Below are 24,780 nucleotides of genomic sequence, written 5' to 3'. Positions count from 1 at the left end.
CCCTTGTTATACCATATGTCTGGGTCTGATGTCACAGTGAGGGCCCGAAAAGAAATTTTGTCCCTGCAACTTGTCAATGGTAGATGATTGCAAACTGAGGAACTTGAGGTGCTCTTTTTTTTCTTTAAACTGTCCCTTACACTAATAGCAAAATATTAACGTTGAAGTTTCAAAGAATCTTGGCTCTAAAAATGAATGGCTTGTTTCAGCTCACACCTAAAATCAAATTGAAATGAAACAGGGTTTGTTCATGGATAAAGAAGAGGGTTCCCATTAAACTATCTCCAGAGACATAGCTATCTCTTTTGTCTTTGCCTCAGTATAATGACTGTTACAAGGCTAAAGGTGTTGTAGCAATCCATTTCAGACACAGCATTTCTTCCACAACGTACCATGCCTCTCCACAGTCACTTGCTTATGAGGAATATCTTAGCTCACACCCTAATTTAACTCCGCTGTGCACTTTTACCTCCCTTACATTATTGTAAATAATTCACATCAGAAATGAACATTTCTGAAACTAAGTTTCTAGAAAATAATGATGATGAAATGAATCTGGCACCATGTAACACTTGGCATGTTACTTTTCTCGTGGTGGTCATTTGTGTCCATTAATCATATATTTGTTCACATATGGGTCCTTTTGAATACAAGATAGCTTGTAGCAGAGTTGTATGCAACAGTTCCTGTGAGCTATATGTACAGTTGAGGCTTCCCATTTGCTGCTGCATGGAAGGTTCCTGTGCTGAGGGAGTTGGTAGGAGGCACCACTGTCCATCTGAGCTTGGTGGTATTAAGCCAATATGAAACATACTATGCAGTAGGTGGTGCTGATTTCTGGGAGGGGCGAGTGCTTTGTTATTCAGAAACAATGCCTGCTAGCACTACTATCCATGTTAGTCTTCTCCCTTTATGCACCTTAATCCACCAGTGCTGGGACCCAGATTGTTTTTCCCTATCCAGGTGCTCTAGATACTGAAGTTCCCTGTGACTTTTTTCTGTCTACTGCACCCACGACCTGGAGCTGTATCCTATCACAAAGTGCCTGCTCACATATGAGAGTACCAAAAAATCCTAGTGTAGCACTAGAGCGAGAAAGAGAGCATGCAGATGACTTGACACAATTTGTGTAAAATAGTGACAAAATAAAGGTAGATGAGTTTAAAAAATGAAATGAAATAGAAATGCCACATAAGTGTTTACATTTGCTTTTTTTCAGAAACAAAGTAAGGATAGATTTGGGCTTGAAGGTGATGAGGAATCAACAATGTTGGAAGAATCCGTGTCACCTAAGAAGTGAGTTTGTGAAATGGGAAAAATGGCTCTTTTCGTAGGAGTGAAACGTTTAATAAGCAGTGGGTAGTTTTCTTTGATCCCAAATATGGTTTAATATATTTCTGTCCTTAGAAGCATTACTTAACTGCAGGGTAATTTAACAGAAAACAACTCTGTCTCCATGCTGTTCTGCAGAGTTAAGCTTTGTTGTGCAGTCTGTTGTTTTGTCTTAAGACTATTATTTGGTGTAAAGGATGTACAGTTGTGGTGATTTGAACCACAGACTACAGAACTGAGACTAACTCAGTAGCAATCTGTATGCAGAGTTGTAAAAATTGAATTAGTGGAAGGTTGTGTGTTTGGTTTGTAAATATTTACTTGCTTTTGATAGCTTACATTTGCTAAATTGATGGCTTTAATTAGGGGTTGCATGCAGTGTGTTTTGTAACTGTCATTAGCAGAGTTTTGTTTAATATGGGAAAAAATGATTAATCTTTCAGATTCTGCGAAAGACAAGGTGGGAGGCTTTGGCTTGCAGTGCAGCACAAATTAGGTGGGATCTGGGATTTCATTGCAGGGAGAGAGTGGCTTGTACAGAGTTACTGAAAAGAGTCAAGTGTGGGATCCCGGAACTGGCAGTTCACTTGAAAAGGAATATTCAGTTGGCTCTTTGCTGTTAAGTCACACAAACAGTTTCAGCACAATGTGAGCTATAATGAGGCCTAATTTAAGCCTCTTCTTTGAACTCAAACGGAAAGGAGGGTAGTGTCTCTACAATTTGTGACGGGCTGACTGTGATTTATGTTACACACATTGCTTACAGGAAATGAATTGGTTAGATCTTTTATGTGGCCTTATATGAATGTTTAGCTTTAGCGTAGTGTACATGTTTTCACATGCTTCCTGTTCACACTTCCCGTTCCAAATGGCTTCCAGAATGTATTCTATCAGTGTAAATGCTCTATTTAGAAGCTCAAAACTTGTAACAAATGAATATGCATGGACAACGTTAATCTGTAACACAAATTACACCAATTTTTTTTCAAGCACTTTGTTGCTCTTTAAATCAAAAATTGTGCCAACACGTCCAACTGTTGGAGCTTAGACGATAGTAAATATGAGCAGTACATCTGGCAAAGTGATGGTGCCCATAATTAATGATAACTTATTGTAGTCTTGGTCTTATCCCATTACTTGAGAGACTACTAAATTACTATCAGGGGCCAAACGTATATACATACAGTTTTATTCCAACTCTAAGGAGTGCTTGGAAAATTTATCTCCAGACCATTCAGCTTCATACAGTTGATAGTCCTACTTTGGAATAATTGAAGCAAAACTGTGAGATCCTTCTTTCAGTAACACAGCCCCCAGTCTCTGCTGTTTATCTTTGTGAGATGAGGTGAGGCCATAACAATAAATAGAGCCAGGTCACACATTCCATTCTTCCTTCACCACCTCTTCAGGTAACAGCATTACTGATAACTGATTTGTCAGACACTGAAGATGTAGCAAACTTGCACTGGAACATCTGGCACAATGGGGTCCTGCTATATGACTATGTCTTTGGTAATACAAATAATTTGTAAAATGGTTGAATGAAAGAACACAGTGACTAGAGTTTAAGCAGTTCACCCAATTTAAGCACTCTTGCTTAGAAACTGAAAGGGAAGGATGACAGCCAGGAATTAGTATACAGGAGCTCATAGAGTCACAGAGTTTAAGGCCAGAAGGGACCTCTGGATCATCTAGTCTGGCCTTGTGTATATCACTGACCATCAACCCCACTCAGCACCCACACGCTAAACCCAACAATGGAAATGAGACCAAAGTAAATGAGACCCGCGGGATATTGGACTATCACATGCCCACAAGCAGAGAATAGGCAGGACCAAGGGGCATCAGTCCTCAAGGCCTCTGCAATAGCAGGAAAATTATTACATGAGACACACCCAGATAATCCTGCTAAGTGACTCCACTCACCCACTGCAGAGAGAGGCGAAACACCCCTTCCCCCCCTGCCCCCCAGGTCACTACTAATCTGAGCTAGGGAAAATTCCTTCCTGGCCTCACATATTGCTGTCAGTTAAATCCTGAGCATTTAAACAAGAACCAGCCAGATTAACACCTGAGAGAGAGAATGCTTGGTGCCACCTAAGAGCCTTGGCCACTGTCCCATCTCCAACTGTGGCCATCTCTGATGCTTCAGAGGTAGGAAATTGGGGTGGGGTGGAGAACCCATCCAAAATACATTGAGGGAGATATCCCTTCCTGACCCCTTGCAGTTGGCTAGCTGAAACCCTGAAGCATGAGTTTTAGGAACATAAGACATATCGGAAGTCACAAGCAACCTCATCATATAACTGCGCTCATAAATTTGTTCAGCTAATTCAGTTGTTTGACGCACAACTCCTATTGAGAGGCTGTTCCAGAGCCTCACACTTCTGATGGTTAGAAATATTCTTCTAATTTCCATACTGAATTTGTTTATGGCTAGTTTATATCCATTTGTTCTTGTGCCTACTTTTTCCTTTTGCTTACATAGCTCTTCAACCACTCTGGTATTTATCCCCAATATGTTTATAGAGAGCAATCATATCCATTCTCAGTCTTCTTTTTGCGAGACTAAGCAGGCCCAGATCTTCCAGTTTCCAAAAGGCCCTCGATTCCCAGATCATCCTAGTAGCTCGTCCCTGCACCTGTTCCAGTTTAAATTAATCTTTCTTGAACGTGGGTGACCAGAATTGTACACCATATTCCAGATGAGGTCTTACCAGTGTCTTGTTTAACAGCATTAATACTTTTCTATCTGTACTGGAAATGTCTTGTACATCATAAAATCACATTTATCTCTTTCACAGCCACATCACTTGGGTGGCTAGCGGTCATCCTTTGATTGATCCACACACACAGGCCTCTCTCCTCCTCTGTCATGCCAAGTGATAAGCCCCCAGCTTGTAGCAATACTTCTTCTTATTAGACCCTATGTGCATTACCTTGCCCTTTATACTATTGAACTTTCTTCCGTTTCTGTCACTCCAGTCTTCAGGTCATCCAAATCTTCCTGTATAATATTTCAATTCTCCTCTGTATGGATGAAGCCTTCCAACTTGGTATCATCAGCCCATTTCATTAGCACTCCTACTTTTTCTGCTAAGGTCATTAATAAAAATATTGAATAAGATTTGTCCCAAGACCGATCCTTGATGAACTACAGAAGTAACTGCTCTACAGTTTGATCGTTCACCCTTCAGCACAATGCATTGCCTTCTCTTTAGCCAATTCCTTTTCCACCTTACATGCTTGCACTGATCTCCATCATCCCTAATATCGCTAATAATTTCCCATGTGATACCACGTCCACTGCTTTACTGAAGTCTAAGTATATTAGACCTACTGCAATTCTCTTATCTAAAAATCGATTATTTACTCAAAAAAGGAAATCAGGTTAGTCTGGTAAATGCATGTTGCATTACATCCCCTTTACAATTCATCTCTATGAATTTAATTAGTCTCTTTCTCACAACTGCTCTAAAACTTTGTCTGTGATGGTCTGGATTATTTTTGTCCCTTTTTTAAATATAGGTATGATAGCTATTCTCTAGTCATATGATATTACCCCCAAATGGATAGATTTATTAAAAATCCTTGCTACAGTACTAGCAATCTCATGCATCAGTTCTTTCAGTATTCTGGGATGGAAACTATCCAGTTTCCCTGATTTGAGTGCATTAAGCTCTTTAAATTTATTCTTCCACTTCAGACGTGATAATTTCCCTTTCTAGATACTAATTTCCATCAGATGTTCTGCCTTTATGCACGTTTCATATTAGCATTGTTATTGAAAACTGAGTCAAAGTATTCATTTAATTTTTGGGCCATACCGAGATTAAAGATAATCTCCACTACATAGCAGCCCAACTTCATTGTTCCTTATTCTCTTATTGTTTATCACCTTGATCAATCAGTCCTTCAGCCCTTGTATAGATTGTGCCGATCACAACACGACTTCCATTTGTTATTTATATAACTAAAAAATCTCATCTTATTTATTTTAATTTCCTTGGCAAGGGCTATTTCTGCTTGACTTTTAGCAGTTCTCCCTTTACTCCTAACATTTTCTAACTTCCACGATGTAGCTTTCTTTGCTAATCAACCCTTTTTTCCATTCTCTATAGCAGTGGTGGGCAACCTGCAGCCCATGAGCCACACACGGCTCTTCAGGGTAATCCTCTGGTGGGCTGCGAAACAGTTTGTTTACATTGATCGTCCACAGGCACAGCTGCCCCCAGCTCTGAGTGACCACGGTTCACTGATCCCAGCCAGTGGGAGCTGCGGGCAATCGTGCCTGCAGATGGTCAATGTAAACAAACTGTTTCTGGCCCGCCAGCGGATTACCCTGATGGCCGAGGGCAACCCGCTGGCCTCAGGTTGCCTACCACTGCCCTATAACCTCTCTGCTTACTCCTAATAACCTTTGTGATGTGGTTATTCTGGAGCCTTTCCCTACAAGTTTTTTTCCCTTTCTTCGAATGTGAATTTCAGATAGTTTTTGTATAGTTGATTTGAAGAATTTGCAAGTCATCTCTCCATGTAAGTCCTTGAGCTCTTCAGTCCAGCTGACTTATTTAACTAATTCCCTAATATCCAAAGTCTTCCCTTTAGAAATCAAAAGCTATGGTTGATGACTTGATTTGTACTATCCTTTCATTTGATGTAAACAGAATCAACTTGTGATCATTCAGTCCAAGGTTATTTCTTATGACCAGTTGTTTTGTGATGTCCTCGCTACTTACTAAAACAAAGTCTAAAATTACATCACCTCTTGTTGGTTCAGTGATGATTTGATGAAGAAAACTGTTATCTATCACATCCTGGAATAACTGGGCCCTAGCAGTTTAAGTAACGTTTATTCTCCCATCTATATCTGGGAAGTTAGCCTCCCATTATGACCCAACTCCCAAAAGTATTTATCTCTCTAAAAATATTAGAGATCACTATCCATATCCTAGTCTGACCCTGGGGGTCTACAGCAGACCTTAACACTACCTCAGCAGAACCTCTTTTACAATCCTTACCCAAAGTGATTTTGACTCAGAGATGCTGTGTTGTCCATACTATCACTTAATATTCCTTACAATTTACTGTTTCAATTATATATATTACCCCAACTTTACCTCTATTTCTCTCTCTCTTAAATAATGCATACCCTGCAATACCTCTATTCCAGGCATGAGTACTATTCCACCATGTAGAGTATTCCCTATAATATCTGGTTTGACCTCTTGCACCAGTAGTTCTGGTTTCTCCATTTTATTGTCCAGACTCCTTGCATTCATGTAAAAGCCTTTCAGTTGTTTCCCTCGGACCTCACCCAGTTTTCTCGTTTTATGGTGTTCCATTATTCCTTACTCTGTCTTTATTTAACTGATATTCCTCCTCCTGTGTGTTGAAGACAAGGGTGGAGATTCCATGAGTCTCTCCGAATTTTAAAACTCATCTTATCAGTCTTGCCCGTCTTGATCCCATAAGATTAATAGATTCCACTTGAATATCTGATCTATCAATCGAGAAGATTCTTCTTTCTGTGAATGCCTCCCAGTGTTCGATCATCCTAAAATCTTCCTCATAGCACCAGTCCTTGAGCCATCTGTTGATCTTCATTATCTTATCATGCCTTTGCCACCTTCTCAAGGGACTGGAAGTACATTCTGCTGAAAATCACCTGAGATTCCAATTCTTTAAGCGTCTTTCCTAGCTATATCTATTCATCTTTGATCCATTCCAATGGGAGTTCAGCAGTGTCATTCGTCCTTACGTGCAGCACAATCAGTGGATTTTTCCCCCCACTTCTATCAGTATCCTCTTTAGCCTCACATCCACATTTTTTGCCTTTGATCCTGTTAGCACTCTCTTTGGTTCTCTAGATCTAGTCTGTCGATTCTTCTGAGTATGGAGTCCCCAGTCACATAAACCTGTCTCTTCCTGGTGTTGGGATAAATTTGTTTTACGTTCTCTCTCGCAGTCCCCTGGACATAATCCTCATATTTCCTTAGGCTCTGGTCCCTGTCTATCTCTGTCATCTCTTCCTCTCTGCTGTAGGGACTGGCTTACCTTCTTTTCTTCCTTGCCACCCCATCTTCTGCCTGTTTCTCCTCCTCATTCCCCAGTGCAGCAAATTCAGTTTCATCACTGCTAGCTGCTCTCTCCCTCTGCTTTGTCCTTCATGGTCATATTCTTCCATGGGTCACCCTCCAGGTCTTTTTGTTCAGCAGGTGTCTTCGAATCTTGAGTTGCCTGTACCAGCGCCTCTCTCCTCTCCTTCAGATCCCTGTCTGAATGTCCTCATTGTCTCCAGCTGTATATCTAATCATTGAACTTCTCTGCCATGAGTTCTATCAGGTATAAGTCGTTTCCGTCGGATACCGCCTCAAAGATGATGTGCGTCAGCAGCTTCTGCATCCGACCATCTTTCTCTCCCCTCCTCAGGTCACTTCTAGTGCTGCCTCAGTAGCCATCATTGTGTTATTTTCCTAGACCCTATTCCTAGGGGGGAAAAAAGAAATTGGGGGACTCTCCCCCAGGTCCCTCCCACAGAAGCTGCCGCTAGCTGTTCACTGCTCCAGTGTTTGCTAGTGACTAGCTTTTTAACCTAGCCAAACTAGGTCAGCACTGGCCCCTTGTTAAGGCATATCAGCAAGCGCTGAATCAAGCCACATACTTGGAACAAATCATTCTGGAAGTGATTTTGTGCTCTGTTCTGGACAGAACACAAAATCACCACTCATCCTTCAGGCCAAACTCCCACAAAAACTCTGCTGTTAACTGCTCTCTGTTTGCTGCCATGTTCTAATGTGCATTCCCTTTTCAGATCTACCATCCTGCAGCAGCAGTTCAACCGAACTGGGAAGGTAGAACATGGCTCAGTGGCATTGCCTGCTGTGATGCGTTCAGGCTCAAGTGGCCCGGAGACTTTCAATATTGGCAGCATGCCTTCTCCCCAGCAACAAGTCATGATTGGGCAAATGCACAGAGGCCACATGCCTCCCCTGGTGAGCAACGTGTTTGTTTCATAATACTTGGAAACCAGCATGTGTAGCCTGTGCTGTGAGTGGTCTGAAATAAGTATGTGCACACACCCTGTTATTAGATAAGGGCTGGGGGCTGTCTGTGATGTTTTACTGCACTGTTTGGCTGACTCTCTGTTAAACTGCACACTTGCAATTTCCTTGAAACACACAGAGTAACATAGTCATAGTTCACCTCTTTATTCCTCCCTCTTTGCCTTAAAACTTTTCTTAAAGTAGTTATAAAACTATCAAATATGGGCTGGGAAAGAGGGTAGGACGGCTAAATATTGTTGATGAAGGCAAGCGGTATTGTTTGAAAAATACAATATGTATCTATTTGCATTGTTCTAAAAAAATCACTTATCTAGGCATCACTTTCTGCTTTGGATATTCCTATGAAGTCTGTTGCTAGCTCCGAGGATATACTGTATATAATGCCACTGGGCTTGAATATTAAGCTTGCTTTATTAAACAGTCATTTTAATATAATTTTAATTTCTCTGTACAACTGGAACTGTAAAACTTACCCTTTGTGTCTACTAGTTTTTAAACGTGTATTGACTAGGACCATTTATTTAATTTTAAAGGATCTATTAACGAAAGCCTATACATATGCTCTAAATACCCTAACAATAGGGCAAATTTTCATAATATCATAGCAGCATAATTCAGAAGAATATTAATTTACTCATCAATAGGTAATGCATATAGCAATACATACTCATCCCACACCACTTCAAAGCCTTCAGCTCTGCAGCACCCATATCACATAGGTGTCAGTTTGATTTTAGAATTACTCCTGATGAAGCTAATGGGGTATCAAATTCCAGGAAACTGATGATGCTATCCTGGAAGTAAATTCAAAACTCATGTTTACATTCACAGAACTCATGTCAAAAAGACACTGGTACGTTTTTACATGAATAGTGGGCATGTTGATTGTGAAAAATCCAGTTTTTTGCAATACATATAACTGAGAATAGCAAAATGTTTTAAATAGCCTTGAGACTGAATCAGAGAAATGTCTGAGTGATCATGTTGCATTGTTAGATAATAAAAATCTTAAAACGTGATATTCAGCTGTTTCTGCCAGTCTGGGGGTGGACTAGGAAGATAAATTCAGATTCAAACTAAAACCATAGCAATGGAAATCAATGAGGATGCACCCATGATTAAACCTATATTACCCCCTGTTGGCTCAAATGTTACTGATCAGCATGCTCCAGTTTTTATATTTGCTTGTAAGCTTCTTCTGTGCCCTTTGTGTTCTAATATTATTTTACCCTTAGCTCTGTTTATAAAAGATTTATGGAAATTAACACAGTATTAGCAAAAACGATCCCCTCTGTCTAGAAGTAGAGAAGTCGCTGAGTTGCTCTGTCAAAGGCCTGGTCTACACTGGGGGGGGATTGATCTAAGATGCGCAGCTTCAGCTATGAGAATAGCGTAGTTGAAGTCGACATATCTTGGATTGACTTACTTCACTTCCTCGCGACGTGGGATTGACGGCCGCTGCTTGCCTGTTGACTTTGCTTCCACCTCTTGCCCTGGTGGAGTTCCAGAGTCGATGAGGAGCATGTTCAGGGATTGATGTGTCATGTCTAGACGAGACACAATACATCGATCCTCGATAGATCGATCACCACCCGCCGATCCGATGGGTAGTGTAGACATATCCAAAATGTGGCATGGAGCATGAATGCCTTTTCTAATAATAGTTTTATGTGCAATGTGGAAAGCGCATAAATTGTTCCAGAAACAAGGTACACTGTAGACAGGTCAGTCCTATCAGCAAAAACTTTATCTTCCTATATGAAGTTTCTAGTATTTCGCAGTTCCTGTGACCCTGCTGCAGTTTGGGGGGAGTTCGTGTTCTCAATTAATAGCAAAGAGTTATTGTACTGAAAAGCTTCCCCCTGCTTAAAGAATCTCATCCGGTTTTCGTCTCCTGCGTGGGAGCTGATCAAGTTTCCCAAAGTTGTACAAGTTTGAAAAAGGGCAGACAAGAGGAGATAGGGAGCTAGTTAATAAGTGCTGTCTTGGATCTGGCAATTGGACCTGTTAACATTGACAATGATGTATATCAGCTGCTTTTTTTTTTACTGTCCTATCTAGAGCACTAGTGTAATGCTTAGAAAGCAACCTGCCCATTCAGGGTCTCTGGCAAATCCATACCATTCATAGCCACACAAGCATTCTTTTTGTATGACCCGGGAGGAGACTGTGACTAGAAACAGAGCAATCGAAATAAAATTCACCATTTTCATAAGTCTAAGGATTTAATCTCATTTACTTAGTGTATACTAGAAAACATTTCAGATCCACTTAAATCATCACTTGGAGCTTGGCAGACACTAATTTTCCTTGTCTATTTCACAGACCTCAGCACAGCAGGCCTTGATGGGGACTATTAATACTAGTATGCATGCTGTACAGCAGGCACAGTCCGACCTCAATGAAGTTGATAACCTGCCACCTCTAGGACAAGATATGGTGAGTTAATTTGTGTGATATCTAAACAGCTTGAGTTATTTATTTCAGAGCTTATTCATTGTCCCTGGATATAGATTTATATCTCAACAGCTTTATAAATAAGATGAAAATCCTTGTTCATTTTAAGGAATCTGTGTAAGAATATCTTGTTCTATTTGACTCATATTAACCTTCTGAGGCTATACACCGTGGACCTGCACACCTTTGCAATCACATCTACTTTAATGGATCTACATGTGTGTGACAGGGAAAAACTTGAGCCAGTAAATCAGGGGGAAACTGCTGCTTGGACTGTCGTAGTAAGTAACCCCTAAGGGAAGAAATTGAAGGAGTGGTTGTAAAGCAAAACCAAGATGCTGAAGAGGGCACAGCTTGTGTAGCGATAGTTCATGACCCTAAAGAAGGGTGGGTGTAATCCTGTCACATCTCAAGGTTTCTCACCTATTTTTGGCTCTAGACATTTTTGGCTCAAGCCTGTCTGTTTAAATATTCTTACGTGGCTTCTTAGCTATAATTGTTAATGAGATATGGAGCCTGTCAGCTTTGGAACACCAGTTTGGATCCAATTTTGGGGTGGAGTAGAGCCAATAAGATTGGTGAGTCCCCATGATGAACCAGATGATGTTGTGTGGTCCTCCATTGTGCACCATTTTGACACACCATATTTATGGCGTTCACCCAGAAATCAGAGCTGTCAACCTAAGATCTAGCAGTTACTGTAAGGAAAGCTCTTATTCCAGCCTGAAAGCTTAGCTGATGCCATCTGCTTCATTTAAAAGGCTTCTGAAAGAATAAAGGGCCTGTAAAGAACTTTACCTATTAACTTATCTTGGGTTTGTTTCACTTGTAGCATGGTATTGCAGTCCTTAATACTCTAATGTTGTTTCTTTCTAGGCATCGAGGGTATGGGTTCAGAACAAAGTTGATGAATCAAAACATGAAATTCACTCTCAGGTTGATGCTATCACTGCAGGAACTGCCTCTGTTGTTAACCTCACAGCAGGTAAATTACAGGGATTGGACTTTGCCAGGCTGCCAACAAGATGGAGGCTGCACAGGAGATGTTCAGTAATATGTTTTCCTCCAAATACACAAATAGCTTTTATGACAGAAACAGACCTTATTCTCTGTTTTTTACCAGGGTTTGCACAGAATCTAGTCAAACTCTCCTGATAAAGATAAAACCTAATATTTTACTTGCCTCGGGTAATTGAGGGTAAAATGGGTGTTCTGAAGTATCATTTATTGGCCACTCCTATAGCCAGGATATTTAGTTTTGTGGACAAACGGCTTGTTCTGGTCTGTCTGATCCTGTGTCTTACACAGTTTTTCAGTTTTTCTCTGGTTAGGTATAAGATGTTTAAAGGCAAGTAGTGTTCAATACTGCATTACCTTGGGTCCCTCCATATAGTGAATATGGGAGAGGTAACTGAAATTGTGTGTGTTTTGCTTACCTGGACAGTTGTGAAGAGAAAATATTCCATTAGCACATACATATGTCATATGTATGGGGAAGAGTGGATAGCAGATGCTATATTTTCAAAATGTTGCCTGAATTATGTTGCCAAGTCTTCTTTACCCTTTCAGTTTTACTCCTAATTATCTGACCAGAAACCAGCTTGTGCTGTACTACTTGCTTCTGCACTTATCGTTCTCTTCACTTATACAGGTGACCCGGTTGACACTGATTACACGGCTGTGGGATGTGCAATTACAACCATCTCTTCTAACCTGACTGAGATGTCCAGGGGTGTGAAACTGCTTGCTGCCCTAATGGACGATGAAGTTGGAAGTGGGGAGGACCTCCTGAAAGCTGCTCGGACTCTGGCAGGTGCTGTCTCGGACTTGCTGAAAGCGGTGCAGCCGACATCAGGAGAGGTGAGAAAATGGACACAAGTAGTGGGCTTTCACAGGCTTTCCTTGGCTTAAATGCATTACCCTCAATTAAAGTGTTTGGGTATAAAGCATTTATCCAATTAATCAGAATGGCTCTTTCCAGGCTATGTGTCTTCCAACCCTCTCCTGCCACTGTTTCCCCTGTAATCCCCAAGAGACTATCCAAGCACTTCTCCTGACTGCTTTCTTTGTGTCCTCCACATACCTCTGACTTCATGTCTTTAAGTGCAGCACCTCAATCCTAGAACAGCCTCCCAGTTAATGTTTACCCAGTCTGTTTCCTCTTTCATATGTCAGCCAGCTGTTTCACTATATTGTATCCACACTGTTGTATCCAGTCATGCCCTTATACTGTAAATGGCCCAGGTTCAGGGTTTGATGTTGTATGCATTATCTGTTGTCAAGCGACACATGTATTTATAATGCTATTTATCAGAAGTAGATTTTCACAAGTTGTTTGCAAAGCCTTTGGGTAGCCACTGACGAGACTCTATTTGGCTAGTACTGAAAAATCAAGTCACTGGCTTTGATTCTGCTCTGCGGCACAGTACCAACTGCAAACAGCCCCATTAAGATGCTGAGCAGTCATGACGGGCATATTTGAGTGGTTGGGGAGCTAACTTGGTAACATGAACTCTAGAAGCAGAGATGGGGAAATTGATTCAACCCTAAAAATCTTGATCTGTATATTCGTTATTTGCCACCTCCTCTATTTATTTCTTATTTGTGGGATGATTTTTTTTGTCGAGGGGAGGCAGTTTTGATTTTTTTTTACTTTTTGAGTTGAGGCAATCTGAATACACAGTAATATTCCATTCTGTATTTTTATTGGAAGTGTTTGAAAAAAGTATTACCACTTTTTTCTCTTCTCTCAAATACTATAAAAACTCAATTTCAAGTTAGTAGGGAAGTAAGTGGGGTTGGTACCTGTTGTTGTTTTTTTTGTCTTTAATATCAGGGTTGCATATAACAACAGATAAAAGGAGAATGAAGCTACAGTCTCCATCAAAATTTTATGGAAATAGGAAATTGTACTGACCAAGACACAATTTAATATTTCAGACAGTCTGGTCTGTTTGTGTCTGCTATCCGTTTGCCCTGGATCTTCATAGTTTTAAGGCAAAACTAGAAATCTCAGACTACTTCCAAGCAGATTGCAATAAGGGCTGTCTAACACATACCTTTCCTTCAGCTGCTATGATGATGTATATTAAAGATGATTAGGTTTCTTCTCAGTCAGCAACATATTGATACATGTGTCATTAAGCTGCTGCAGGATAAATTAAGTAGGAATATGGAAAAGTAGGAATACTCCAAGAGGTATCTTCAGTAGAGATTTCAGTGGCATTGCTCTGTGTACAGTAATGTGATTAACAAAGGTATCTTGAGAGAATTACAAAGTTAAAGAAAAACGTATTTACTTTTCATTAACATGTTTTGTAGCCTCGCCAAACAGTTTTAACTGCAGCTGGAAGCATTGGGCAAGCCAGTGGGGAGCTCCTGAGACAGATAGGAGAGAATGAAACTGATGAAAGATTTCAGGTAAGGTCGTGTGAATTGCTAACTGCCAGAACCATGCAATTCCACAGTGGAGCTTGCTACTGTATGTAAGGTTCACAGTAATGTTATCCTATGTCTGTATGCAAGTCTTTTGTATTTCACTTTGATTAGGTGAAAAGATGTCTGTAATTTTGTCCAAAATTTGAACTGGTCCAAATCTTTAATAGGTTTAAAAGTTTAGTTTGGTTTTATTTCTTTCAACACTTTCCTCTTTCATCCAGCTTAAGAAGATGAATACCATCAATTAACACAGCAAGTTTCCTATGTGGATTAATACGCCAGTCATCCATTAATAATTTAGAACCGTTGTTGTTAAATGCTCTATAAGAAATATGCTCTGATTGTTTTTCTTGGTGTCAAGAACAGGTTTGCCTTAGAACCAAAGGGAAGTAATTTACAACAGCAGATAGAGTATACTGTATGTGAGACATATCCCAACAGAACTTAATAGCCAATTTAAACACTTATTTGAACAATAAAGCTGTCTGTGTGTTTGTCATGTTGTATTCATAGTCCAATGTCTATCACAGCCCCATGCATCCTTGCTTGTTTTATGGAAGAACCTAGACTCTTCAGTCAGTATGAGGGAGCACTTTACCTGGCTTTTTAGTCCTTTTTAGAATTTTTTTTACCATAACTTGCCAATTTCATGGGACTTAAATGATTGTATCCTGGACCGCAGTAAAAATCCAGTGTGCAAAATACATACTGTCTTCTCTCATGTGCAGTTCAGACCATTTTAGTACTATTTGCTTATACAGTGTGCTTTCAGTGAGTGCTAGAGCCATTATGATTGTATAAATCCAATATTTTTGGACCTTTAGACAGCAGTGTTGTTGTTTGCTAGTGCATTGATACAGCAGGTTGTAGTACTCTCCTTGAGTACCTATTGAATTTAGTGAACATGATTATTTAAATTACATTGAAAAACTACTGATGTAATGTCCAAGAAGGCATGCTGCTTAACAAAATAATATGGTTATTTTGGAGGGTCACAATCTGGCTCTGTTGTATCAAAAATAATTGAAGCACATTGAGAGCAGAATTTTAAATGAGGATGTGTATTTGAATTATAGCAACACAAGTATTAAACCACTTTTACAGCTTCAAACAACCAAAGAAGAGAACATCTTCTGGAGCTTGGGGCCTCTGAGAAGTTACAGCTTGGAGCCAATATTTTATAGTGTAAAAGAAAACTGTACTAGCAAATGGATAGCCCCCAGCCACACTGTTTGGACCCCTTTATAAATTAAGGTTGCCGTGCCATTTTCTTTTGCTTTTCTATACAGTGCATACTTTGTATTGAATATGCAGTGTCAGATACTTGTCCATAATTAGTTATCATTTTGAGATCTGAAATCTTCAACTTTACCTTAGGTAAAACATGGCTGTCGATCACCACTTTCCCAGTGAGATCAGCTCAGGTTTTGAGTGTGCATATCTAGTAACTAACTTCACATGTTCTTACAGTGATGCATTCCCACATGTCTACACTGAGATTACAGCTCTAAATTGCACTTCAATATACTTTGTGGTATGGAGTCAATATCTTGCATTTGGCTCTCACAAATCCGAAGTGTGCAGTTCTACCCATTCCCAAAAGGTGATCTATTCATGCAGATTATGAAACCTGTTTGTAGAAAGCATTTTGACCCTGTAAACAGGCCATGTGAAACAAAGAACATTTCTGGATAATACATAGCAATGTTTCACTGGGAATCTACCATAACTTCTCCTTTGTAGATGCTTTGAGTCTTCTTAAAAGCAGAATATTCTAGTTTAATTTTAAGGAATCCAAAATATTGACGCTAATGAGTATTTCTGACTGCTTAGGTCGAGTTTTGTCCTTTGTTTTGCCAGGATGTACTGATGAGTCTTGCCAAAGCTGTTGCAAATGCTGCTGCCATGTTGGTGTTGAAGGCTAAGAATGTGGCTCAAGCTGCTGAGGATACAGTCCTGCAGAACAGGGTTATTGCTGCTGCTACGCAATGTGCACTATCCACCTCTCAGCTTGTGGCATGTGCCAAGGTAAGGCTCATGGGGTTCATGAAAGGGGCAATGCATTGTTTCAGTATGTTACACACACATTGTTTACAGTCTTCTCTGGGTATATTGTTGAGACGGTTTTATCAGTTATGCTTGAATATCCTGGAGTTAGAGCTCCTACGTAAAGATAAAACTATGCAAAGATATTTAGGGTTCTGTCCCCAAGACACCTTGGATAGTGCCTTGTTTCTCAATTGCCCTCTCTTGCAGGTGTTGATTGCTGCTGCTGTGAGCATTTCATAACCTGGCCGGCAGTGGCAGTGATTATTTAATGAAGCATGTCCTTCCTTCTTTTGTTTCCCCTTTGGACCAGCCCAAACTAGACGTTTCTCTAGTGTATCATTATTAAACAATTGCTAATTAGTGTGTTTGTGGTTTGGCTTCTTGTTAGATTACATTGAACATCAAAGGGCAGCCTTTAGAATATGAAGTGCTGCCATGCTATTCCAGAGGAAGGGCCATAGATAATTGATATGGCCTACTGTATTGATAATATTGATAAAAATGCTGAAAATATTACTCTGAGAAACACAGCTTGCTCTACAGTTATGTGAAATGTTTAACAAAACCTATAACCAGCACACGTTCACCTTATTATTTTCATCATGACTGAAATTCAAGCCAAGTTTGCTGAAAGGTTTGTGTTCAGATTTATGTGCTTTTGCATCATTTAACAGTTTCTGATGTGAACAAAGAGAGACCCATCAGTTTTGCCTGTGTATTGAGAGTTGGCCTAAGGAAAATACAAAGGAACTCCGATCCACATAGAGCGAAATCTCAAATAGAACCACTGTGTTCAATGTGGCTCTGTTTGAAGAAATGTTACTGTTTTCATCTCAAAACTTAAAAGCTTTAGCATATGAAAATATGAGATATTTGTGATCTGTGGAGTTGGCTTTCTTAGGGTTAATTGCTGTTGGAAAATGAGCATTAAAATATTGTAGAACACCCAAGAGGATTATAATAAAATTAATAGCCAATTTGTGGTATTCAATTTCCAGTATTTTTCTACTTCATTGCTGTGGCTGCTGGGCTTTGTATAATGAATATGTAAGATCATTAACTGGATGTGATGTTCTGACTGCTTTTAAATTTCCACAGGATGGCACAAGGCAGTCAATGTCATTTTTTTTTGCTTTTGTGGAAAATCACCCATCCAACTTCTTTCTTTTGCCTGTAACTTACTTGACATACCTGAATGATATGGACTGAATCTGTTGCATTATTAAAGCACATCCATGGGTCTCTCAGCTTGGTAGTTTGTACTTTCAGACACGCAATTTTCTTATCTGTTTTTCCAGGAGTTATTTTTGGCTTTAGCAAAATATTGGCTGACAGTGGAAGGCTTTGCAATACCAACTTTAATTAAACTTCAGTAAAGGATCACAAAGCTTTCTTCAAGTGAAGTTCTAGGATACAGAGCTGTGTGAAATGACTGCAGCTGTCTTGCCAGAATCTGCCTCATACCTGCCATTCAGAACCAACTTCATGTATTTCTCCATTTGTTCAGTAATCCAAAAAAGTCTTAACTTAAAAGGGCCAAGGGCATTTTTAACCCTTTGATAGCCTCCAGTGGTAATCATTTAAGAGCCATTCCCATGCTGTGGTATGATATACATTACTAATCCCTTTTCTTACAGTAGAAGATAACTGCAGTACCTCATGCTGTGGTGTGGCAACTGTTAGTAGGTAAAAAGCTGTTTTCTGAATGCTGAGGAGACAGATGTGTCACCTTTTAGCAGTGGGCTGGTAACTTCTGGCCTGTTAAATCTTTTCTAAACATCGTGTTCTCTCTCAATGTAGGTTGTGAGCCCCACTATCAGCTCTCCCGTATGCCAGGAACAGCTGATCGAGGCTGGAAAACTAGTGGATCGTTCGGTGGAGAATTGTGTCAGAGCCTGTCAGGCTGCCACAGATGACTCTGAGCTGCTGAAGCAGGTCAGTGCAGCAGCCAGTGTAGTCAGCCAAGCCCTGAATGACCTCTTGCAGCACGTCCGTCAGTTTGCAAGCCGGGGAGAGCCCATTGGACGCTATGACCAGGCAACGGATACCATTATGTGTGTCACTGAAAGTATCTTCAGTTCGATGGGGGATGCTGGTGAGCTGCTTTACCTTCATACTCTCTCTAATGGGGATATTACTTTCATCTGACTCAAATTTCCTCCGACATATACCCATTTCAAGTAACCAAATCAAAAATCTTTAATGCTTGGGATGCCTGTAGGCTTGTGCTCCCATGAGCAGTCATTCTAACCACAATATTAAATCATTAAAGCACCCGTAAGTGTGTGTTGGGGGAAGGGGGTTCCTAAATTATATAATGGATGCATATGGAGCTTTGCTAACACAACTAATATCATTCCTGGAAAATCAGGGGATGATGTCTAATGTCTTGCTGCTTGTGTTGCACTGCTTCACATCATGCGAATGTTATAGCAGTTTTGTATCTCTAAATGTGAATACAGCCTGTTAAAGTGCTCAATCAGCTATTTTATTCTTTGCCAGTAATTAGTTCCCTAAAGATTTATTTACCTGACCAGACTTAGCAGGCAAGAATTTTGTTTCCATTATGTGCTTGGCTTTTATAGTGTAGCTTTTGAACCTTTAAGCTCTTTGTTTAAAGAACATGGCCATTGGAGCCAAACCAAGCACAGGCCTAATGTTTGATGAGCTTGATATACAACTCCGCTATAGAAACGTGAAATGTTGAGACCAAACTATTCTAACTAGCGAGCATTATGAATTGTTATGAGGTAATTACAGGCACACCATCTACTTGAAATCTAGTCAATTAAAGATTTCAAGGAGTTTGTTATTAAAAACTCCTCTAGAATCCCCTTCCAATGTTTGTGGGTTCATAATCACATTATCCTGTTTTTTAAATGTTTTACTCCTTGTGCTATATATCCACCCAAACACAGGAAACTCACTCTTAATTGGTTAACGCGAAAATGTTAACCTATTGGAGCTTTTACTCATGCAGTGTGGAACAACTCCCCAATATAGTCATCTTTGGTATGAGTAAATCTAGGAGATGAAATTTTTCAGATGTTTGAGCTTTAAATTGACTCTCTTTTCAATTGTGCTATGTTTGGGTTAGGACATAAGGGTGAGATGAGATAGGTGTATGGCAAATTCACTGAGATGATGTTTTTGGTGAGAAATTGCTGCAGAGTAAGGTAAGGCCAAGCAAATACAGAGCAAATCAAAAATATCATTAATTAATCCATCCCTTTCCCTCAAAATGGAAACTGTAGTACAGTATCCTAAACCTTTTACTCAATGATATTAAGAGAATAAGGCACATAAAATTATGGCTTAACTAGTATGCTTTCCTGCATGTGTATATGTTGTGTGAACTATCTGTATGGCACATATAAACCATTTTTTATCTGATGTCTTGACTCCTAGCAGAGAGGATTGCAGAAACCCTTGGATAGTGTTTATATACAGTTCACAGCCATACATGCACGTGATGCTTATCACATTCAAGGGTACAATCCAGACCAGTGAGAGGCTGTGTCACCACTTACCCTGCAACCTGGGGTACTTCATGTTGCTTTGCTGTTGTTACTCCCAGTCTGGGCTGTTCACAAACAGCCAAACTGCACACAGGTCACACGCTAAATGTCTGTGTAGAGCTGCAACCCTGGTCCAACAACTCTGACCTAGCAACCCATCAGCAACACTCCAGTCACACCCTGGCTTCCACCAGCCTTGGTTACTTGTTGCAGGGTGACCCCAACACACTCCTGGTTCTGAATTTTCCCCAATACATGTGTTCTGCGCTGTCTAGCCCTATCCTACATACATTATATGTCTTTTGCCCTGGTAAAGGGTCATAGAATCATAGAATATCAGGGTTGGAAGGGACCTCAGGAGGTCATCTAGTCCAACCCGCTGCTCAAAGTAGGATCAGTCCCCCAGATCCCTAAGTGTCCCCCTCAAGGATTGAACTCACAACCTTGGGTTTAGCAGGCCAATGCTCAAACCACTGAGCTATCCCTCCCTCAATATTCAGCAGTTTGCTACTTCTACTGAGTTACCCTTCAGTTTAAATACAACACTGGGTTAGTTTTCAATTAAAAAAATACAAGAAGTTTATTTTACTACTATGAGATTTTAAGTGAGTACAAGTATAAGGCATTAACATCAGAAATGGTTACAAGAGAAATAAATATAAAACACTTTCTAGTAACAAAAACTCAACTTAAGCTAGATTTGGTTCAGGGTAAAGTCATTTCCACAGGTTCCAACCGGCATTGCTGACCGAATTCTCAGGTCAGAACCTCCCTGAAAGTCAAAGGCTGGTTTCTTTGTCATCTTAGGTAAAAAGAGAGAAAGGGGTAGACAGATATGGAGAGAAAGAAATGACACTTGAGGTGTTTTTGCCCCTCACTTTCATAATCCAATCACCCTATGAAAAGCGTTTAGCTGAGTGTTATCCTGAGGTAAAGTTCCCTCCAGCTGCTGAGGAAACAGACATTCTCTTAGTGAAAGAGGTTCCCTAAAATGCAGATTGATCTGTTCCTGGCCCCTTTCATTGCCAAAGAACGGCCACTTGACAGATGATTTGCCAAATAACCTTGATGACATCTGGCTAGAGGCACTAGCTTGTCCTTTGTCTTGGAGGAACTGATTTACTCTCTCTTGCTGTCCCAAGGACTACATATATGTAAATTGAGGTAAACACACATTTCTTTGTTTGGGATGGACTTGTTTAACAACTTGTGCATAGTCAGGACTATGTGGGTTTGAACATGTGCTAACAACTTTACATATAATTCATAATTTCACATATAATAATATACACACATTTCACCATGATATTATTAACCACTGAGTTATTAGTTTTCAAGCAATACCTCACAAGGCATATTTTGTTCAAAGATTATTACAGTAGTGTGCAGGGTGTGAATACAGTGATGCATTTGGTCATGGTGCTATGCTAGGTTTTTAGTATAGGCTATTCACATTCAAATAATTTGTGGTTGTATTTCCATTCTGAATTTGTCTGTCTTCAACGTTCAGCCTTTAGATTGTGTTATAGCTTTCTCAGTTAGATTTAAGAACCCGTTATTAAATATTTGTTCCGCATGTAAATGTGTAATGAAGTTGCCCTCCAATCTTCTCTATGTTAAGAGAAATAGATGGACTCTTTAAGTCTATCATTTTAAGCATGTTTTCTAATCCTTTAATCGTTCTTGTGGATCTTCTCTGAACCCTCTCCAGTTTAACAACATTCTTCTTGAATTGTGAGCACTAGAACTGGACACAGTATTCCAGTAGCAGTTGTGCTGGTGCCAAAGATAGAGGTAAAAGAAACACTCTGGTCCTACCTGAGATTGCCCTATTTATGTATCCTAGGATCACATTAGCTATTTTGGCCACAAGGTCACACTGGAAACTCATGTTAGCTGATTATCCACCACAACCCAAAATCTTTTTCAGAGTCACTGGTTCCCAGGATAGAGTCCCCATCCTGTAAGAATGACCTATGTTCTTTGTTCCTAGGTGTATATGTTTACATTTAGCAATATTAAAATGGATATTGTTTGCTTGCACCTTGTTTACCAAGAAATCCAGATTGTTCTAAATGTGTGAGTTGTCCTCTTCATTATTTACCACTTACTGGGTTACCCTTTATTCCTGGTAACTATGGGGCTTTTTTAAGTGCAAAAATTACATGTCAGAAGATAGCTGTAAAGGTACAGTGAAATCTGTTACTTTTATTCATATTCCATTCTAGACTGGAGGAGTGTGCTAAGAAAGCAATTCCTCATAAACACCATTGTTAACTTCCTACAGTATCTGAGAAATCCCCATGGCAGTATGGGAAGCTCTGAAATATTTTTTTGCCTGTCAAAACTACTTTGGAACATATACTGTTGAGACTTCTTAAACACAACAGTATTCTTTTGAGCTAAGCACCTGCTGCCTTTGGTTAACCTTTGGGGGAAAAAAGGAGCCAAACAGTTAATCTGGAAGCTTCAATGGATTCACTTTGGTTTTGAGTTTGGTGTCGTACCAGTTATATTAATAAAGTAAGCGTTTTCTAAAAAATGATCTGCATCCACTTCAGAAATAAACATCCCCATTCAACCTCTGTGCTTGATCACGAGTGACGCCTAAACTCATTGTGTTATCACTTTAATTTATACCTGTTTTCAAGTTTAAAACCCTAACACTGTTAGTAATGAACTGGTACTGAGTCACTTCTGCCAGAAGAGTTACATTATTCTGTACAGTTCAGTAAAATAAGCTTCTTGAAATGCATTTGAGGAAGAAGCAAGAAAAGGGAACCTGTGGTTTCTCACCTATGAGAAAACAAATCAGTAAAGTGTTGTGAAGGGGTGAAATACTCGCCCTATTGAAGTCAGTGGCAAAACATCCGTTGACTTCTATGGGGCCGAGACTTCACCTAAGGCATGTAGGTAGAATCAAGTGTATAATTAGTGTTAAGCATAGTGCTATGCATGTTCATCCTGCTGCATTTCCTGTTAGTCAAATGTTATCAATTTTCCATGATTAGCTGTGTTGATCCAAAACTGGTGTTTAAAGCTTTTGAGCAATGAAGTATCTACTTGCAATTTTAATTCAAACGAGAATTTCAGAAAATCTAATTTTATTTTAGTCTTAGGTAGGGGATTTTTTAAACTGAAATTTAGATAAAGGTGAAGAAATTCAAAACTTAACTTGTTAATATTGTAGGTGAAATGGTGCGGCAGGCCAGGGTACTTGCCCAAGCTACTTCGGATCTTGTCAATGCGATGAGGTCAGATGCTGAGGCTGAAATTGACATGGACAACTCTAAAAAGCTTCTAGCTGCAGCTAAACTTTTGGCAGATTCTACAGCTCGCATGGTTGAAGCAGCAAAGGTACCTACCAGGAAACAGTGAACTGAAGAACCTGAAAGGCACTGAATATTAACTTAATTCTTCATGCCTGTGAACAAACATGAGTCATTATATGTAGTTAGTAGGCTGTAAATAGGAATTGTTATAAAGCAGAAACCACTGGTTAGCCTGTGAATGTTTGGGTTGCATTTGACAACTTCCATTTTAACTTTAACTAAAAGTCCAGTTGAAGTATGTGTATTAGCTGATCCATTCTTTCTGGATTCCAAAACTCTTTCCATATTGTTTTGGTGACTTTACTGACCTGATAGATGTAGATGTCCTTGACTTACTAATACTTTTTCAGGCCTTAAAAAGGGAAGAACTAACATGTCAAATTTGAGTCCTAATTCAACATTCTGATAATCAGATTATAACTACCAAAAGTCTTGTTAAATTGGGAATTAAAAGGTGAACTTTAAATACTGTGATTATGTAAATACTGTAATTGTTAGAGCACAGATAATACACAATTTACAGAATAGTAGTTCCCTACTATATGTGGAGTTTTAACATGTAGTTGCCCAGTAGACTGTGTGGGGAGTAATGGAACGATGTGGTTTAATACGCTGGTCTATGTACTGAAAGTCTGACTGCTTTCTTCACCATATTTAACGTGGTAAGCAGGAACCTGCACCTACAATTAATTTCTACCTGAAATCATGATGATTGTTGAAACGTCCTTCTTTAATTCATCTTGACAATGACGTTAATCTGTAGAAAACAGGTTGGTCAGATAGAGGATAATAGGAATTAAATTCCTCATATATTTTAATATATAGACATGGCCATTTTTTGAAGTTTTGTATTTTACTCGCAACTCCTGTGCAGGGGGCTGCAGCAAATCCTGAAAATGAAGACCAACAGCGGCGACTGAGAGAAGCGGCAGAGGGACTGCGGGTTGCCACGAATGCAGCTGCTCAGAATGCCATCAAGAAGAAAATTGTCAACAGATTAGAGGTTTGAAACCAAACTCTCTTGATTCTATTATTTTTCACTTCTTCAATTATGCAAACCCATATCTGTGTAGACACATTCCAACCATTATAAATGCAGACTTTAGACAAAAAAATCTCAAGTTCCCCATAAGAAATGGACCTAAACACAGCTAATGTGGGGCACTTTCATTTGAAAGTTGCCTTCCAGACTGAGTGTAGTGTGAATTAACTAGTTTGCATATTAAATGTTTTATTAACTTGCAATAGTTTAGTTCTCAGTAACAAACAGGCTGGAGGGATTTTTGTTATTATGAGACTGCTGTATTCATTCAGCCATTTTATTGGTGGTGTAATCTTCAGGGTAAATACAGTAGAGTTCTCACTGTTTCATTTCCATTTAAATCTGTAGTCCCGTGATTTGTGTTTTTTACCAAATATTACTGGAGATTTTTAACAAGAATATGCAACAGAACTTCACTTAAACGGCCCCCAAAACACCGGTGATTGCATCACAACTAAACTCTAAAGCCACCCAAAGAAGCAAAGGTTCAGAAACAAAGTTGGAAGCAATACATAATAGCCAGAGGTGCAGCAAAGGAAAAAAGG

General features: G+C 39.6%; 1 protein-coding gene across 2 annotated transcripts in view; it reads left to right on the top strand.

Moving 5' to 3' along the window:
- The window catches only part of TLN2 (talin 2), a 245,794-nt gene that overhangs the window by 89,602 nt on the left and 131,412 nt on the right, over window positions 1–24,780 (top strand). For both annotated transcript variants that reach the window (XM_075069558.1, XM_075069557.1), the window contains exons 12-21: window positions 1,220–1,296; window positions 8,147–8,327; window positions 10,725–10,838; window positions 11,733–11,841; window positions 12,508–12,716; window positions 14,178–14,276; window positions 16,155–16,322; window positions 18,144–18,438; window positions 23,052–23,218; window positions 24,068–24,196. In XM_075069558.1, the coding sequence (XP_074925659.1) occupies window positions 1,220–1,296; window positions 8,147–8,327; window positions 10,725–10,838; window positions 11,733–11,841; window positions 12,508–12,716; window positions 14,178–14,276; window positions 16,155–16,322; window positions 18,144–18,438; window positions 23,052–23,218; window positions 24,068–24,196 (1,548 nt within the window). The remainder of the gene's footprint in view (window positions 1–1,219; window positions 1,297–8,146; window positions 8,328–10,724; window positions 10,839–11,732; window positions 11,842–12,507; window positions 12,717–14,177; window positions 14,277–16,154; window positions 16,323–18,143; window positions 18,439–23,051; window positions 23,219–24,067; window positions 24,197–24,780) is intronic.

Source organism: Chelonoidis abingdonii, chromosome 9 (assembly GCF_003597395.2).
Source record: "Chelonoidis abingdonii isolate Lonesome George chromosome 9, CheloAbing_2.0, whole genome shotgun sequence".
Lineage (NCBI taxonomy): Eukaryota > Metazoa > Chordata > Testudines > Testudinidae > Chelonoidis > Chelonoidis abingdonii.
The sequence above is the reverse complement of the archived record's forward strand: the minus strand, read 5'-3'. Positions and strand labels throughout refer to the sequence as shown.